At 37.0% G+C, this 17652-nt stretch overlaps 1 protein-coding gene and 1 long non-coding RNA gene across 3 annotated transcripts in view; one reads left to right on the top strand and one right to left on the bottom strand.

Annotated features, from left to right (window-relative positions):
- The window catches only part of LOC5579827, a 37609-nt gene that overhangs the window by 10284 nt on the left and 9673 nt on the right, over nucleotides 1–17652 (bottom strand). The window contains exons 2-4 of the mRNA XM_001651008.2: nucleotides 5089–5756; nucleotides 4638–5022; nucleotides 4481–4577 (exon numbers count right to left, since the gene is read on the bottom strand). Coding sequence (XP_001651058.2) covers nucleotides 4481–4577; nucleotides 4638–5022; nucleotides 5089–5707 — 1101 coding nt within the window. The 5' untranslated portion in view covers nucleotides 5708–5756. The remainder of the gene's footprint in view (nucleotides 1–4480; nucleotides 4578–4637; nucleotides 5023–5088; nucleotides 5757–17652) is intronic.
- On the top strand, nucleotides 6119–7451 carry LOC110674736. Of its 2 annotated transcripts, XR_002499148.1 has the most exons (3): nucleotides 6119–6357; nucleotides 6422–6533; nucleotides 6588–7451. It is a non-coding gene; the product is annotated as an uncharacterized LOC110674736 (long non-coding RNA). The 2 variants fall into 2 exon arrangements; XR_002499147.1 differs by having other exon boundaries at nucleotides 6121–6533.

The following is a 17652-nucleotide window of genomic DNA, read 5'->3' as shown; positions in this document are numbered from 1 at the left end:
AAGACTTGAAGTTTTTCAGTGAGGTGAATATCTTTATGATATGATGTCAAATCTGATACTTTGAGAATTCTTTTCCAATGGGTTACAATCATTAATGGATGTATTTTCGGTGGGACAATGAAAACTTTCAGAAATATTTGTTTTGCTCACGTTTTTTGCCTGATGTTCATTTTACCACCAACCGCTGTTCATTTTACCCACATAGTGCAGGTAAAATGAACATTTGCATCGCTTTTTGATAGTGATGAAAATATGTGAAAATTTAGCTTTTTTAGTCTGAATCCATGTCGCTGCTATAGATTACTTCCCTATATTTGATGTTGTGCGATAGAACTATACAACTTCTTCGTTTTTATATCAGAAACATGATGATTTCCTTAAGGTGTTCATTTTACCACCCCTTCCCCTACATACGATTTCAAAATTCAAAAGGGTCGATTCAGCAAAACGTGCCCTTAAGGAGTTGGAATCCTAGATCAAATTCACCACCTGGTGTCACTGTCGACTAAAAGTAATCAAGCTTAGTAAAACAAGTCTTACGGGATTGACTCGAATGAAATGAAACCTCGTCATCCTGAATGGCTTAAAGTATGACATTCTATGGGCCTTTTCACGAGACGTTTCAAATCTGCTAACCTTGAAGCACTTTGACAGTTTTCAAATGATGTAAACCAATGCAAACACGGACCTGTCTCAATCTCATGGAAAGGCCTACACTAGAAACTAAGAGAACGTTACAAATGCAATTATGTGTTCTGTTATTTGTAAAATTGGGTCCTAAAATGTTTAATGAATTCTTGTTTTTATTTAATAATACGAAAGAGCATGTTCTTGCAACTACTTTAGCAATTTTTCTAACTCAAATAACGGCTATAACATTTTTAAACTTCAATTTTAAAAATGATTCCAAATATGAACCTTGACACTTGTGATCATGTTTGACATTCACAGTTCAGACAAAAATGCCACAGGGCATATAGTTTTAACACTGGGGTTGTTCCTATCTGATATTTCAGCAGGGACACGGAAAACAAAATATACCCAAAATTTGAGTTTAAACCAAAGGGTGGGACAAAATCTCAAAAATCATAAACAAATGTTTTTTGGACTTAAACAAATGAAAATCATTTAAAAATTGAGTAAACATGTGTTTTTGCCCTAAACTTAAGCGTTTGATACTAAAATTGGGACAGGGCTTAAGGACCCAATTGTCTTAATTAATTTATTTAGTTATTTATTGTAACATGGCGCCCAACGTGGGGCCCGATTTATTTGTTAAAACGAGCAGCGTGTTGTTTTAATTCTCGCATAATTTGTGATCTCGCCCTAAAAGCCATTGGTAACCAAGAGTGTAGCTTGTTGTAAAAATAAAGTTCACAACGGGATTGTAATGGTAATTCATGCAATAAGTTGCAGAATGACGATTTGACGAGTGCTGTCAAAATTAAGTTCTGTTACCAATTGCGTACAATATTTTTTTGTAATTTCGTAGAAGGCCAGTTGAGGCTATATCAGACACCACGCGAGATGCGTTCACCATTATTATGCAATTTCAAGAAATTGTTGTGTTAAGAAAAAGCGTTTCGTAATGGCCATTATGCAACTGAAACCAGTTGTATAATGACTATTATGCAACACTTTCTTATCACGCAACTATTTTGGGTTGCGTGATAAATCATTACACTACAAATTTTCGAGTAATTGTTAAATAATGGTGAATGCATCCTACTATGATTTGCGAAATAAGTCAAAACACACCCAAAAGCAGTTGCATCATGAACACATAATTCGATTCAAGAAAGTAGTTTTTTTGTTGACAGATTGGCGTGATAAAAAAAAAACAGCCGATTACCATAAGAAATTGTCTCAGGCTGTTTTACATCATTCATATTGCAAATTGAACGTCCTTCTATCCCTCACCTAAGTGAATGTCATTACATAACTGATTTAAGTTGACTTATGATTTATAACGCAAAGCTATCCCATTACGCAACTGCTTCCATATTCACAATGACGCATTATACAACGCTTTTTAGAAATTGAAAAGTTACGATACTTTAACAAGGTGGAAAACATTACGATAGAAATTTGCAAGAAAACACTTTTTCTCAATTTATTATCGTAATAGGCTTGTTTTTATTACGTCAATCCTTCATGAAAATACCTACTTTTCTGCGCCAAATCGAGAGCATTGTAAGAGTTCATCACACTACGTAACTCATTTGAGTTTCATAATGACTCAATTGGGTCCTAAACCCCTGTCCCAATTTTAGTATCGAACGCTTAAGTTTAGGGCAAAAACACATGTTTACTCAATTTTTAAATGATTTTCATTTGTTTAAGTCCAAAAAACATTTGTTCTTGATTTTTGAGATTTTGTCCCACCCTTTGGTTTAAACTCAAATTTTGGGTATATTTTGTTTTCCGTGTCCCTGCTGAAATGTCAGATAGGTACAACCCCAGTGTTAAAACTATATGCCCTGTGACATTTTTGTCGAAACTGTGAATGTCAAACATGATCACAAGTGTCAAGGTTCATATTTGGAATCATTTTCAAAATTGAAGTTTAAAAATGTTATAGCCGTTATTTGAGTTAGAAAAATTGCTAAAGTAGTTGCAAGAACATGCTCTTTCGTATTATTGAATAATTCGTATAATGAAAACAAGAATTCATTAAACATTTTAGAACCCAATTACAAAAAAAAAAATTGTACGCAAGTGCCTTTCCGCGAAGATGGATAAAATTTCGTACGTTGTACGCAGAAATCGATTTTTATAGCAATCGTGGTAATTTTCCTGCAGTGACCGGCGTAAAAAAAGATCATTTTGCCGATCTTCATACAAAATGGCCAATTCTAGAAACTTGAATCTTGACTCCTAGAGCTCCGATTGATCTGAAATGTTTTCGTAATGGAAATTTCCTTGACTTCCCTGGGCATAGAATATCATCGTACTTGCCAAACGATATACGAAAGCGAAAATGACAACTTTGGCATAGAAAGCTCTCAGTTAATAACTGTGGAAGTGCTCATAAGAACACTTAGCTGAGAAGCCGGCTCTGTCCCAGTGAGGCCGTTAATGTCAAGAAGAAGAAAAAGAAGAAGAAGAAGACATGTTTCTCTTGTTAAATCAAACATTTTTGCCAAAGGGTATATCGCTCTAAATCCTTTCGTTTCAAAACTAGTTCAAAATGAAAAATTTAGCATTTTTTACAAAATGGGACATTTGCGATAACTTTAAAGTAAGAGATCAAAATGCTGTGAATTTTGCACAAACAACATGTTGCTTAAATTATTTCCTAGTTATGGTAATAATTTCAGCCCAATGGATTTACGATGTGCTTTAGCAATTCTGCACCTTGGTGTGAAGAAGTAGTTCAAGCAACAAGTTGCAGAATAATGATTTTTGATGCGCCTATTACGAATAGAAATTGCAAACATACTGTTACGCACTTTTTATCGTCATTGGTCGGTTTCTATTACGTCATAAAGCACTGAAAATTCTGATGCTCTAAAGCTAATTTTTGAACTTTTTCATCGTAATAGGCTGTTTTTCATCAAGGCAGTCTGTCATGAAATAACCTACTTTCCTACATCAAATTATGCAGTACGGTAATAGTCATAACGCAACTGTAATGATTATTACGCATCGCTTTTTTATTACGCAACTGTTTTGAATTGGATTATGATCCATTTAACAAAATAATTTTCAGAACTTGTAAAATAATGGTAAATGCATTCCGTCATGTTATTGCTGCTTCCCTCAAGTGGTCTTCTACGTGATCTCAAAAAAAAAAAATGTACGCATCTCGTTGCAGAACTCAATTTTTACAGCATTCGTCGAAATTATCCAACTTGTCTCGTTGGACAATAGTAGTTTACGGAACAAGTTGCAGAATGATGATTTTTACAGCACCGGTCTTAATTTGTAATTTGATTATTCATTACGCAACTCAAAACAGTTGCGCAATGAGAAATCGTTGCGTAATGAATCGTTACAGCACTGATTTCAGTTGCGTAATGACTATTCCCGCACTGCATACTTCAGTGCAGGAAAGTAGGCCGTTTCATGACAGATAGATGTGATGGAAAACAGCCTATTACGATGAGAAATTACAAAAATGTACACTCATACTGTAAAAATCATCATTCTGAAACTTTTTGCGTAAACTACTATTACGAATAAAAAAAAACATTTCCAAAATCTTCAAACAAAACAAATACATGTTGAAACACAAATATCAGATCGATTCACCTAGAATCCGCACAGACTTTGATAGTATCACGCGCGCAACGGCGTTAATTGATTTTCAGAGCTGAAATTAAAAACAAAACCATTATTGGTTAGTATGCCGTCATAGAATTTTTTGAGATCTGCAAAGCCAAGGAACTATCAATAGTATCACATTGTTCGCGGTATCGCGCTGTTTTAATCCACTTCCGGGCGCTGCGCTGTTACGGCGGCATCCCCTAAGCCTTACAAACTCCGCCTTCAGGAGCATCTCGCGCCAGATGGTGAAGTACATGATCAGCCGGTTGATGTTCTTCTCCTTTTCGTACAGGGACTCCTTGAAGCTTCTGTAAAGTAGAAGAAGGATATGAAGGATGCAATCGAACTATCTGAGGAAATTAACGAACCTTTTTATCAATTTTATATTCATGTTATTCTGTGACGAACTACAGTTCGGATCATCTACGCCATGCGGCGATCCACGTTGATCGTAGTTGTTATGGCGACTGTTCAACAAACTCGGTGGAATCTCGTTCGGGAAATCCAGTAGGCTGAGATTCAGCCGCATCAGATTGATTTCCCGCTTGCTGAGGTGCAGATTGCTGAGGCGTTCGTCCAACCGGGAACGGAAACCCTCGTAGTTCTGTTTTTCGGAGTTGTGGTTGTTCATCACGGGGATTCCGCCCGTTTGAGGTACGGGTCCACAATCATCCATGGCTAAGTTCTTACTGGCACCGAGAGTTGACTGTTGCTGCGGAATGGCCACTGGTGGCGGAGTAGTTGTATTTTTATCTGAAATTCCAGAAGCATATTCGTCAATTCATAATCCCAAAGCCTACTTTAAACGATCAACCTTACCATTGACATTATTATTATTCAAGCTATCAAAGTTATCCACGATCGATTTCAAATGGTTCAGGATCAAGTTGTTAACCTTTCTGGGCGCAGCCTGCTGTGCCATCGGATCCTGCTGCTGTTGACTGTTCGAGATGTTCAAATTGTCCAAGTTCATCGCTAGGTGGTAGTTATCTTGCTTGCCAATGACCGGCGGGTCCGAACCCTTCAAAATGTAGCTCGCAACGTTCAAAAATGGCAAATGGTGGAAATCTCCGTCCATGGCAAGTCCCGGATGCAGTCCACCCGGAATGCCCGCTCCAAATCCCCCAAAAGGATGATGCTGTTGATGGTGGGCATGGTGATGTTGCTGCTGTTGAGCATGATGATGGCTCATAATGTATTCGCTGTGTTCGTTCTTGACGTATTTCGGTTCCATCTGGGCTTGCATCTTTTGCATCGAGAGGAAACTGGCGTCGAAGGCGCAGTTCAGTTCCTTCACCGGGGACGACTTGATCAGGTCTTCATTTTTGAGGGAGATTTTCCGGAAATTATTCTTCTCGATTTGAACACCTCCTCCCGATCCCGGTGGGGATCCAGCGTTTGATAGTTTGTTTGGCGGTGATTTACGCTTTGACGACATTGCTCATGCGGTGAGGATTCTTCGAATGGAAGGTGCGTGAAATAGATTCCTGAATCGGGGGAAATGGTTCTTTATTGAAGCAGGTTGGAAGTGAGCAATTCACGCTGATATCTGGTTATCATTCAAACAAAATCTCAGTAATAAATATATTTCTATCAATCATTAGAATATGAATATGATCAAAAAAGATTGTTGGCTCAAATCAATGGACCCCTCGTTTACCAAGAAGCTGAACAACTGTCTAAACGAAGTGAATCTCCCAGTATCGATAATCTAAGCCGATAAATTCATAATTCCATAGTTATTGGTTTCATGCAATCTTGTTATCCATTTATGATAAATATGTGTGAGATACAGAATTCACTGCGTTTGAGAGTGTACACGGTTAAAAAATATATACTAAAAAGCCTAAAAGCTATACTAAAAGCATACACGGAGAAAACAGAAAATACTAGTTTGCGTAGTTTTTATTGCATTCTCAATATATTCAGTTTTTATGCATTGCACAGCATTTTACTTTATACTTTCTAGTGCATATCTGAAATATATTTTTCACCGTGCATTTTGGGCTGCGTTGTTTACTCTCGGGACTTATCAAAATTTTGCTCTGTTTCAGTTAGCTGATTTCTTTCACAAAAAGCAATAATTAGGTATTTGTTGCTGAATTTGTCGGTTAATTTTAGTGATTTTGGCAATTTGGAGCTTTTGATCTAGGTTGTGTACACACAGTGGCTTCTGGAGAAAACCTGATCGGTTGAAGATTGATGAATTCCAGAAAAGAATCAGTACGGATATCAGGAGTGACCTCAATGGAAACTTAAAAAATGTAAGTACTGTAAAACCGTTCCACAAACGCATGCATTCATTTAGTCTTTCTTAGTAGACTTCCTGTTGCCTTCCACCACATGACCGATCCATAACTTTTCCCGGAGCTGAGCTTGTCAGACAACCAGAGATGGCAAACGGATCTACGCCATAAGTTCGGCGGCAGTTTTTCCAGCATGATGACCACAGTTCCGGCAGTAACATAATAAGAACGAGTCCGCAACGGAAGACGGTTTTTCGACACAAAAACGAGCAAAACCTAGGAAGTGAAGGATTCATATTGCCAACTATGCTGCATTATTGTTTAGCACATTCAGTGCGGATACTTATATTTATGATAAAAAGAACAAAGCCGATGAACTTATTGCGAGAGGTTTAATAAACATGATGGAAAATTCGTTGAACTTGATTTGGTTATTTTTTTTTTTGTTTTGTTTTTACTGATTTTCAAAATAAAATGAAAATGGCGGCAGTATAGAAAACGTAATCGAATATGCATTTCGGTGAATAAATCCCTTTTATCCTTCAGTTAGTATAAATCGCAGATATGCAGTTCATGGGGTGAATAGACCAAATATGCTTTTAGTATAGCTTTTAGGCTTTTTAGTATATATTTTTTTAACCGTGTATTTGGTCTATTCACCCCATGAACTGCATATCTGCGATTTATACTAACTGAAGGATAAAAGGGATTTATTCACCGAAATGCATATTCGATTACGTTTTCTATACTGCCGCCATTTTCATTTTATTTTGAAAATCAGTAAAAACAAAACAAAAAAAAAAATAACCAAATCAAGTTCAACGAATTTTCCATCATGTTTATTAAACCTCTCGCAATAAGTTCATCGGCTTTGTTCTTTTTATCATAAATATAAGTATCCGCACTGAATGTGCTAAACAATAATGCAGCATAGTTGGCAATATGAATCCTTCACTTCCTAGGTTTTGCTCGTTTTTGTGTCGAAAAACCGTCTTCCGTTGCGGACTCGTTCTTATTATGTTACTGCCGGAACTGTGGTCATCATGCTGGAAAAACTGCCGCCGAACTTATGGCGTAGATCCGTTTGCCATCTCTGGTTGTCTGACAAGCTCAGCTCCGGGAAAAGTTATGGATCGGTCATGTGGTGGAAGGCAACAGGAAGTCTACTAAGAAAGACTAAATGAATGCATGCGTTTGTGGAACGGTTTTACAGTACTTACATTTTTTAAGTTTCCATTGAGGTCACTCCTGATATCCGTACTGATTCTTTTCTGGAATTCATCAATCTTCCACCGATCAGGTTTTCTCCAGAAGCCACTGTGTGTACACAACCTAGATCAAAAGCTCCAAATTGCCAATATCACTAAAATTAACCGACAAATTCAGCAACAAATACCTAATTATTGCTTTTTGTGAAAGAAATCAGCTAACTGAAACAGAGCAAAATTTTGATAAGTCCCGAGAGTAAACAACGCAGCCCAAAATGCACGGTGAAAAATATATTTCAGATATGCACTAGAAAGTATAAAGTAAAATGCTGTGCAATGCATAAAAACTGAATATATTGAGAATGCAATAAAAACTACGCAAACTAGTATTTTCTGTTTTCTCCGTGTACTGCTTCGCGTCGAAAATGGGTTAACCAACGTGCGAAGTTTGATTTTTGACAAACTTCGTCGCGTCGCAAGTCGATTTTCAATAGTGCGCATAATGCACACGGCGGAGGGCATAGATGCGCACTATATCGAAGCGAGTCACGACGCGGCGAAGTTGGTCATAAATCAAACATCGCACGTTGATCAACCCATTTTTTGACGCGAAGCAGTATAGCTATAGAATTGATCACAGCAAACTAATTGGCATCTCTGAGTAAACCAGTATTGCACACAAGATGCATTCATGCTGCCTCACTTGCGAACCGACATCCATTCATCCATTTCTTCTAATGACTTTTTTTCTAAGGAAGTTGTGTCATTGCAATTTTCACATCAACGTAAAAAACAATCTACTGTTGCATTTTCACATGTCAAACTTATGAGTTTCCGAGCTAGTTAAGAGTTTACAGTTTTTAGGCCGAATTATCTGCTCTTTTAGACATGAACAAATTTCTAGGCTTATGAGCCTCGAAAAACATTCGAAAATGACCGAAAATTGAAAATTATATCATAATTTTGTATCAAAAACGATAAAAGTTAGCCTGATTTTCCTGTATACCTTTTTTGTTGTAAATTTAGCGTACTTTCATAAAATCGAGTTCAAAAACATTTGAAAAGTTTATTATGACCATTTTCAAAAATTCACCTTTCTTTAAAAAATCATAACTTTTTTGTCCATAATTCCTCCATCTTGACCCACTGTGCAAAAGACTTCATTTTTTGTTTACTTTAACATATAAAAAAATAAAAAAAAAAATCAAAAATACGATTTTTGAGAAAATTGATTTTTAAGCTTTATTTTCGAAATATAAAAAAAAAAATTTTTTTACAGTGTATATTTTTTTTCAGATAGTCCCAACAATAACCTAACACTTTGCGGAAGACATCAAACTGATCGGACAAACCGTTTCCAAGTTATAGTTTTTTGAATTATTATTATTATTATTATTGTCTTTATTAACGAGGCTTTCAGCCCGTGGAAATTAATTTCTTTTTGAAAATTATAACGGATTTTTTTCTTAGGCCCTTCTCAAAAGTAAGGCTAGAGTCATTTTTTGGGCTTAAAGAAATCATGTGCAAAATTTCATCCAAATCAAAAAATATAAAAATGAAATTTGGGAAAAAAAGTCGTCATTTTCTGTGGTACCGCTCCAATGCTACAGGATGATTCCTCCCATTGAAAAAAAATGAAATAAATGCCAGGTATCTTTCCACAAATTAGTAGAAAACTGGTAGGATCGCCATTGTGGAGTTTGGATAATCACCGGGAAAGCAATCACTCTCCACGCGATGCTTACACAACTTACCCAGGCAAGTGTTAGGGTAACCAATATATTTTGGACCCCCTTGGCCATTTTCCTGCGAATTTCCCAGTTTAAATCGAAAGACCAATAACTCAATTCGCATGCCATTTGGAAAGATACGACTATTCCGCACTTGCGTAAACCGTTTGTACAAAGAAAATGTGTTTATTTTATCTGAAATTAATTTAATTTAATCGATTCATCCATGCAACCGTTACAACACGTTACACACAGAAATTGAAGCCGTCAGAAATTTTTCAAATGTAAACAAAAACTTTTTTCAAAATTCTGGACCAAAAGCGTAGAATTTCTTCGGTTTTCCATTGTCAATCGATTATTGACTATAGGCAAGCATATTATACAACCAGTGTTATGGACTTTATCGCCGAACGATAAAAAAATGCCGGGGGTTTAAAATATATACTTCGAGGGTCCAAAATGTATTGGTGTGTCCAAAATAATGAAAAACAGTGCTTCACAATTCAATTATTTTCGACGTTTTTTGCATCCTTCATGACCGTATGAGCATTTTTATCTCGTAGAGGAAGTTTTTCTCTACATTTTGGCATGTTCTTTGACTTGGTTACGCTGTGCAATTATGTAATTGGGACAAAAAACTGAAAACACTTCCTTAGGGGGTCCAAAATACGACCGTTATTGTTATTGTTGATGAAATTATTTTTGAACAATGGGTCACAACTGATAGATGCGATATAGAAACGTTCACAAAACAGAAGAGGAGTTTGTTTCATATTTCATTCAAAAGTTAGAAAAATTGATACCACATGGTTTAATTAGAAAAGAGCAGTCTACATTTTTGAAAAATAAAAAAAAATAACTTGCAGGAAAGAGCTATATGTGATTTTTCAGAAAATTACACTTTTATACATCAGGATGAAGTTCAAAGTCATCACTAGAATGCGCAGCAAGCAACTATTCATCAATTTTCGATTTATTTTAAGGAATATGGCATGCTCAATCATTTAAGCTTCGTAGTAATTTCCGAAGATTTGCGGCATGATTCTATATCCGTTAACTTATTTATCTTAAAAATGATTAATTTTATACGCCAAGAATAGCACTTAAATTTGAACAAAATTTATTTCATGTCCGATGGAGCTGCATCACAATATAAAAATAGATAGAACTTTTCTAGTCTTTGCCAATTTAAGAAAAACTATGATATAGATGTTGAATGGCATTTTTTCGCAACATCGCATGGCAAAGGGCCCTGCGATGCATTAGGGGGAACAATAAATCGCATGGCTACAAGAGCTAGTCTAGCTAAAGAACGTGAACATCCCATCAAAAATGCCAAGGAATTATTTGATTGGGCTCAAAAGCGAAAGGAGGAGCAACTAACACAAATTTTGTTTTCTTATGCAACTACAACAGAGTATGAAGTATATCAAGGAGCAGCTCAATGAACAATATTCGAAAGCAATAACTATTCAGGGAACACAAAAATACCATTCATTTATTCCAGTTTCCGTAGATAAAATAGAAGTTAGGCAATTTTCAAACTGTAATGATAGTAAAAAAATTGTAAACATTATAAAAAAGTAAGAAATCTGTATCGAAATAGGACGCTCCATCATTGTATAAGAACATGAAATAAAATGCTTTCAGAAAAAAGATATTCTTTATTTTATCAACTCGAAAAACATCCGAAAACAACCAAAAGTTGTGAATTTTCAGTAAATTTAATTTTAAAACCGCTGTATCTCGGAAACGGTAGCAATTAGCAAAATTTTCTCATATACCTTTATTGTTGCAAATTTTGCGTATTTTCATAAAATCGGGTTGAAAAGCATTCAAAAAGTTTATTTAGACCATATTGAAAAATCAACCTTTTTAAAAAAAATCATAACTTTTTTGTCCATGATTTCTCCTTATTGACTCACTGTGCAAAAGACTCCATTTTTTGTCTACATAAATTATAAAAAAAAAAAAAAACAAAAAAAAAGATTTATGAGAAAATTAATTTTTAAGCTTTATTTTCGAAATAAAAAAAAAATCATTTTTTTTTTACAGTGTAAATTTTTTTTTTCAGATAGTTCCAACAATAACCTAAAATGTTGCGGAAGACACCAAACCAATCAGACAAATAGTTTCTGAGTTTTAATTTTTTGAAAATTGTTAAGGCTTTTTTCCTTAGGCCCTTCTCAAAAGTAACGCTAGGGTAAAAATGGCGAACCGATGATGCAAATAGGCATTTTTGGGTATACCGCCGTTATACGCATAATTGTCCCATGTTACTTTTTGCGCATTTTGACTTTTTGTCATTGAACAGTTTATTTTTGCGTATAGTTTTAGAAAACACACACCAAAAATTAACTTTGTTCGGAAACTCAATGAAAAGCAAGCCAAGTCAATTTGTCCCCTTGTTGAATTTCTACGCATAACTGTCCCACTACTGTATTTCTACGCATAACTGACACACTATACAATTCGCTGCGCTGATCTCGAACAAAATAGTCAGTAGGCTGTTTTGAATTAGCTGGTGTTTGGGAAAATCGTTTTGAACACCTTCTTACGTTGGCTTTACATCCCATGTGGAACACAACCTGTTTTATTTTTTATTTTCGAGTCCATGGCTTGCGACAAATCAACTTCATGATTTAGCAAACCAAGTCTAAATAAAAATAGTTCGAATGTTTTTGGATGACTTCGCCACATGCTGGGTTGTTCCGAATACCGGTTCATTGGTGGAAGTGGTCATATTATATTGGCGAATCTGAAACCTGGCTTGCGACATATCAATTTTCATGAATTTGCAAATCATGTCTAAAGGTGGTTCAAATGTATTTGAATAACTTGACCATTTGTCGGATTGTTCCGAATTCCCGATTCCCTGGGGGAAATGGCCTCTAAACCATCGGTTCTGAAACCTAGCTGGCAACATCAAACTACATAAATTCCCAAATCAAGGCTAAAGAAGGGTAATTCAAAGGTTCTTGGATAACTTGATAACATGCCAGGTTGTTTTGGGTACCCTGTTCTCCAGAAGAGGTGGTTATTACATTGACGATTCTGAGACCTATCTTGCGACACATGAAACTTGATGAAGTCAAAGTCATGTCAAAAGAAGAATAGTTCAAGAGGTTTTGGGTGACCTGGCCACATACTGGGTTATTCTGGGTAATTGGTTCTTCGATGCAAGTGGCAAATATGTTGATGGTTCTGAAGCTTTATTTGCGATGTATCAAAAATCATGATTTTGCAAACCAAGTCCAAAGAAATGTCAAATCGTGTGAAGATTTGTGTCGTGAATTTTGAGTTAAATATTTACTCCGCAAAATATCCTTGAATTCGCAGATGAGTTTCTGTCAAGCCTGCAACTGGAAGAGTCGATATATTAATTTATAACATCTTATAAACTCCCTAACTTACTCATCCACTCTTTCATTCACTAACTCATACATTGTCTCATTATCACACATACAGAAAACTTTGCTTTCTATCCCAAACTATAAAATCGTATTTCTTCACTTCCCCACACGTGGCTCCGTTTGGCACATGTGCATTAAAATAGTCTTGAGGATATACGTCCTCTGCATTCGGTACAATCTATACGTTAGAACGGTCATCTACAGCATTATGCTTAGCACATAATTGGTCACTAATATCAGTGGGACTGTTATGCGTAGAAATTCACCAAAAACCCCGTATTTCTAGGCATAACAGTCCCACTTTGAATTTCGTAGCTAAATTTACTCTATTCCCATGATAAAAACTCTTGACTCTAATGAACACGATATTCTTTATACTGTTGTAAAGATTTTAATTTAGTTTACCATACACCTGGCCAATACGAGGCGTAAATGTGTTAAAATCTTTAAACGCGTTTTTCTCGATTGCATATTTTGGAACATGGGACAATTATGCGTATAACGGCAGTATAAACAAAGCATATGCCAAATTTCAGCCAAATCAAAAAATACAAAGGTAAACCGACATTCGAATTTAAATGGAACCGCTCATTGTTGAAGTGAAAATCAAAAGTGTAGACTGTAGTGCAACGTGGTGTGTCAAGTGAACATTTCTGGACCCCGTACCCCCGTATTAGATTCGTTTTACGTTCATTGGGAAAAATGCTAATATAGAAGAGACAACCCAAGAATGAGCAGAGGTGTGCGGACGGTTACAGAGTGTTGTTTGTCGAGTCCGCTGCCGAGAAGCGACATTTCGTCGATCTCGTTGTTTTGATTAGTGCAGATGTCAGATCAGTCGCTAACAGCGTGTTGTTTGCCGTGAAGAAAGACGAGCTCCGGTAATGTCCGCTGTCGAGAACCGAAATTTTAACGATTTTGTTGTTTTGCTTAGAGCAAATGTCAGATCAAACGATTATAGCGTATTGTTTACCGTGCGGGAAGACAAGCTTCGATAATTGCCGCTGTCGATAACTGATATTTGGACGATCTTGTTGTTTTAATTGGTACAAATATCAGATTGGTCGCTTACAGCGTGTTGTTTGCCGTGGGGGAAGGAGAGCTCTGGCAGTATCTAATGTTAGAAATTGAAAATTTTATCAATCGTGTTTTGAGTTGTACAAATGTCAACTCGAAACCTTAGAGTGCCTTGTTTGTTTTAGGGGAAAAGACACCGCAATGTCCGATGTGCTTAGGGGCCTTCCTTAGCCGAGTAAGAGTCCGCAGCTCAAGGTGTCTGGATTCGATTCCCGGTCGGTCCAGGATCTTTTCGTAATGGAAATTTCCTTGATTTCCCTAGGCATAGAGTATCATCGTACCTGCCACACGATATACGAATGCGAAAATGGCAACTTAGGCAGAGAAAGCGTCCATTTAATAACTGCTGAAAATGCTCTTAGGACACTATGCTGAGTAGCCGGCTCTGTCCCAGTAGGGATGTTAATGCCAAAAAGATGAAGATGCTGGATTAGTAGCACACATTGATGGTATTTGTTTCCATTATGAATTTGAGTCATGGTTCGTAGAAACCTAGAATTAAGCGCAAAAATATGTGAATAAATTCATCCATAGTGCAAAAATTACGTGGCATGGAGAACAGGCACGTTCCCCACCAGTTGGGAGATTTGTGCCATCGCCATATTTGAGCCTATTTCATCATCTACCCGATGGGAGAGGAAAGGGAAGGAAAAGATGGGAGGAAATAGGAGTGGGGTTTCTTGAAGAGGGAAGATCGCATAAGCGAAATGAGAGCATGTAGCTCCATACCACAATGGGTTCGAACAGCGCCCTAAAAAGGGCACTGCAAAACGCATGAGCGTAAAGAGAGCCTATAGCTCATTACCACAGCGGGTTAAGAATAACAGAATGTCCTGAAGATTCAGGCTTCTGAATTCAGTTTCACTTAATAAGTGTTTACCAAGTAATTGGAATCGCATTTGCGCAAAAACTGGACAGTTACATATCAGGTGATACGAAGTTCCATAATCGGAGTCACAACTATCACACACAAATGAGTCAGCACGCTGAATATTTGCCATGTGATAGTTGAGTCGGCAGTGGCCTGTCAACGCTCTGACCAAGAGACTGCAATTCTGCTTTGACAGATTTGTTAAATACTTCGCCACCCTTGGAGATGGCTCAGTAATGTACAATTTTGTTTGACGACATGACTCCAAACTATTCCAATATTGCTTGTGCTGAGTTGCCGCCCAAGAATTTATCTGAAGCTTCACCCAGCACTTCGAAATTGGAATAGCCGGCTCAGGGCCAATGAAGTCATGCGATGCTCCATCGCGAGCTAGCTCATCAGCCAAAGCCAACGATGGAAGAATGGCCAGGTTTACAGAGTTGACTGAATTTAGTTCCTCAATTTGAGTTCGGCATGCGATAACAAGCTTCGACCTTGAGTTGGCCGAAGCTTTTATAGCAGCTTGACTATCTGAACAGAAGTATATGACTTTACCCATTATGCGCTGTTGAAGTGCTGATTGCACTCCACACATAAGAGCAAATATTTCCGCCTGAAAAACGGTGCAGTTTCTACCAAGTGAGTAAAACTGATTCAGCCTTAGCTCATGAGAATATACTCCTGCACCAGCTCTACCTTCAAGAAGGGAGCCATCAGTGTAACATACTATATTGTTTGATATACTTCTTTCCAAATAGCCAGACGTCCACTCTTCCCGTGAAGGGAATTGTGTGATAAATGTCCTGTAAGGAAAGTGACAAGCAATTGTGAGATCACTTGGAGCAAGGACAATTTTGTCCCAATTCACCAAAAGTGGAAACAACGAAGTGTGTGTAGATCTACGATTCACTGGATTTTTCTTCAGTACATCCAGTACCCATAAACGGTAAGAGCAAGAAAGTGCTTCTTGTTTAAGATATCTGTGTAGTGGCGCAACGTCGAAAATGGCCTCAAGCGCTGCTGTGGGAGTTGTAGAGAACGCACCAGACATCGCCATCAAGCACATCCTTTGGAGATGGCCCAATTTTGATTGGATTATTCTCACTTCGCCCTTTTGCCACCACACAAGACATCCATATGCCAATATTGGTCGAACAACTGTTGTGTAAATCCATTTGATATATTTGGGTTTGAGACCCCAAGTTTTACCAAAGGTTCGCCGGCATTGACCGAAGGCCATGCAAGCTTTTTTGACTCTGAAATCAATGTGAGGTGTCCATGAAAGTTTGGAATCTAGAATGACTCCGACATACTTTACTTGATCAGTCACATTAATCTCAGTGCCAAAAAGACGTAAAGGTCGAATTCCATCGCGGTTTCGTCTTTCCGTAAACAATAGATGTTTTATTCGGGTTAACCGAAAGGCCATATTGGCGACACCAACTCTCGACTACCTGAAGAGCACTTTGCATCAGGTCGAATAGGGTGCTTATGCACATACCAACTATCAGAGCTAGATAGTCGTCGGCAAATCCATATGTTGGAAAACCGCTATTATTGAGTTGCCTCAATAGCGTATCTGCTACGAGATTCCACAAAAGTGGTGACAAGACTCCCCCTTGGGGGCATCCGCAAACACTCAATTTTCGAATCGCTGCTTGACGCAATGTCGTGAAAAGATGTCGGTTTTTGAACATTTGATGAATCCAATTGGTAATCATTGTAGGTAGCCCATGGTTTCGTGCTGCTTCCAATATGGCATCGAAAGACACGTTATCAAAGGCACCCTCAATATCCAAGAAAACACCCAAGCAGGATTGCTTCTGAGCGAATGCTTTCTCGATATCGTATACAACTTTGTGTAAAAGAGTCACAGTGGACTTTCCAGATTGGTAAGCATGTTGATTGACATGAAGAGGCATGTTTGCCAAATAAACATCACGGATGTGATTATCGATAATGCGTTCCAGGCATTTCAGAAGAAGAGAGGTCAGACTGATTGGTCTAAAACTCTTCGCTTCTTCATACGACGCACGTCCTCCTTTCGGGATAAACTTTACAGTAATATCACGCCAGGATCTGGGAATGTACCCGGTAACAAAACTGTTTACAAGTAGCTTTTTTAAAACATGTTCGATAAACTCAAATCCCTTTTAGAGCAGAACAGGATAAATCCCATCCGCTCCTGGAGATTTGAAAGGAGCAAAACTATTAAGTGCCCATTGAATCGATTCTCAAACGTTATTGAGATAATATAATTTATTCCCAAATCTACACATTCAAATATGCTGTTGCAAATAAAATGTGAATTCGTGAAACTTTTAGTCTAATAAGTGAGTATTCTACTTCAATTTTCAATAGCGATAAAAATGTATTTTACTAAATAATTACAATCAATGCACTCACTCCAAACTTTCTTGTTTCTTTTATTGTGAACGATTGACAATTTTCTTGAAAATCATCCTGCACATCACATCCATTTTTTTATAAATATTGAAACTTATTAACTGTGCAAGCACCTAAAGCAATGAGATAAGAAAAAAAAATAAAAGAGAAGCTCCAGCTTTCAAAACTCACATAAAACGTTGGATTTGACATTCAACAAATGATAAATTTGAAAGCGTTTCATCAAAAATTAGTGTTTTCTGCACTGTTAATGTTGAATCAAATTTTCTTGCTAATCTTACCAAAAATATCAATATATTACCTTTTTTTTGTAAAACCTCCAATGGTAACAATTTTAAAAATCTGCTGTTAACATTTTTTTTAATTTCATTGTGTCAAAAACCATTTAACATCGATATTTTTCAAAATTTACAGTGGAAAACCAAACAATCT

This window comes from Aedes aegypti, chromosome 1, assembly GCF_002204515.2.
Source record: "Aedes aegypti strain LVP_AGWG chromosome 1, AaegL5.0 Primary Assembly, whole genome shotgun sequence".
Classification (NCBI taxonomy): domain Eukaryota; kingdom Metazoa; phylum Arthropoda; class Insecta; order Diptera; family Culicidae; genus Aedes; species Aedes aegypti.
Note: the sequence above shows the minus strand (reverse complement) of the source record. Positions and strands in the feature narration are given on the sequence as shown.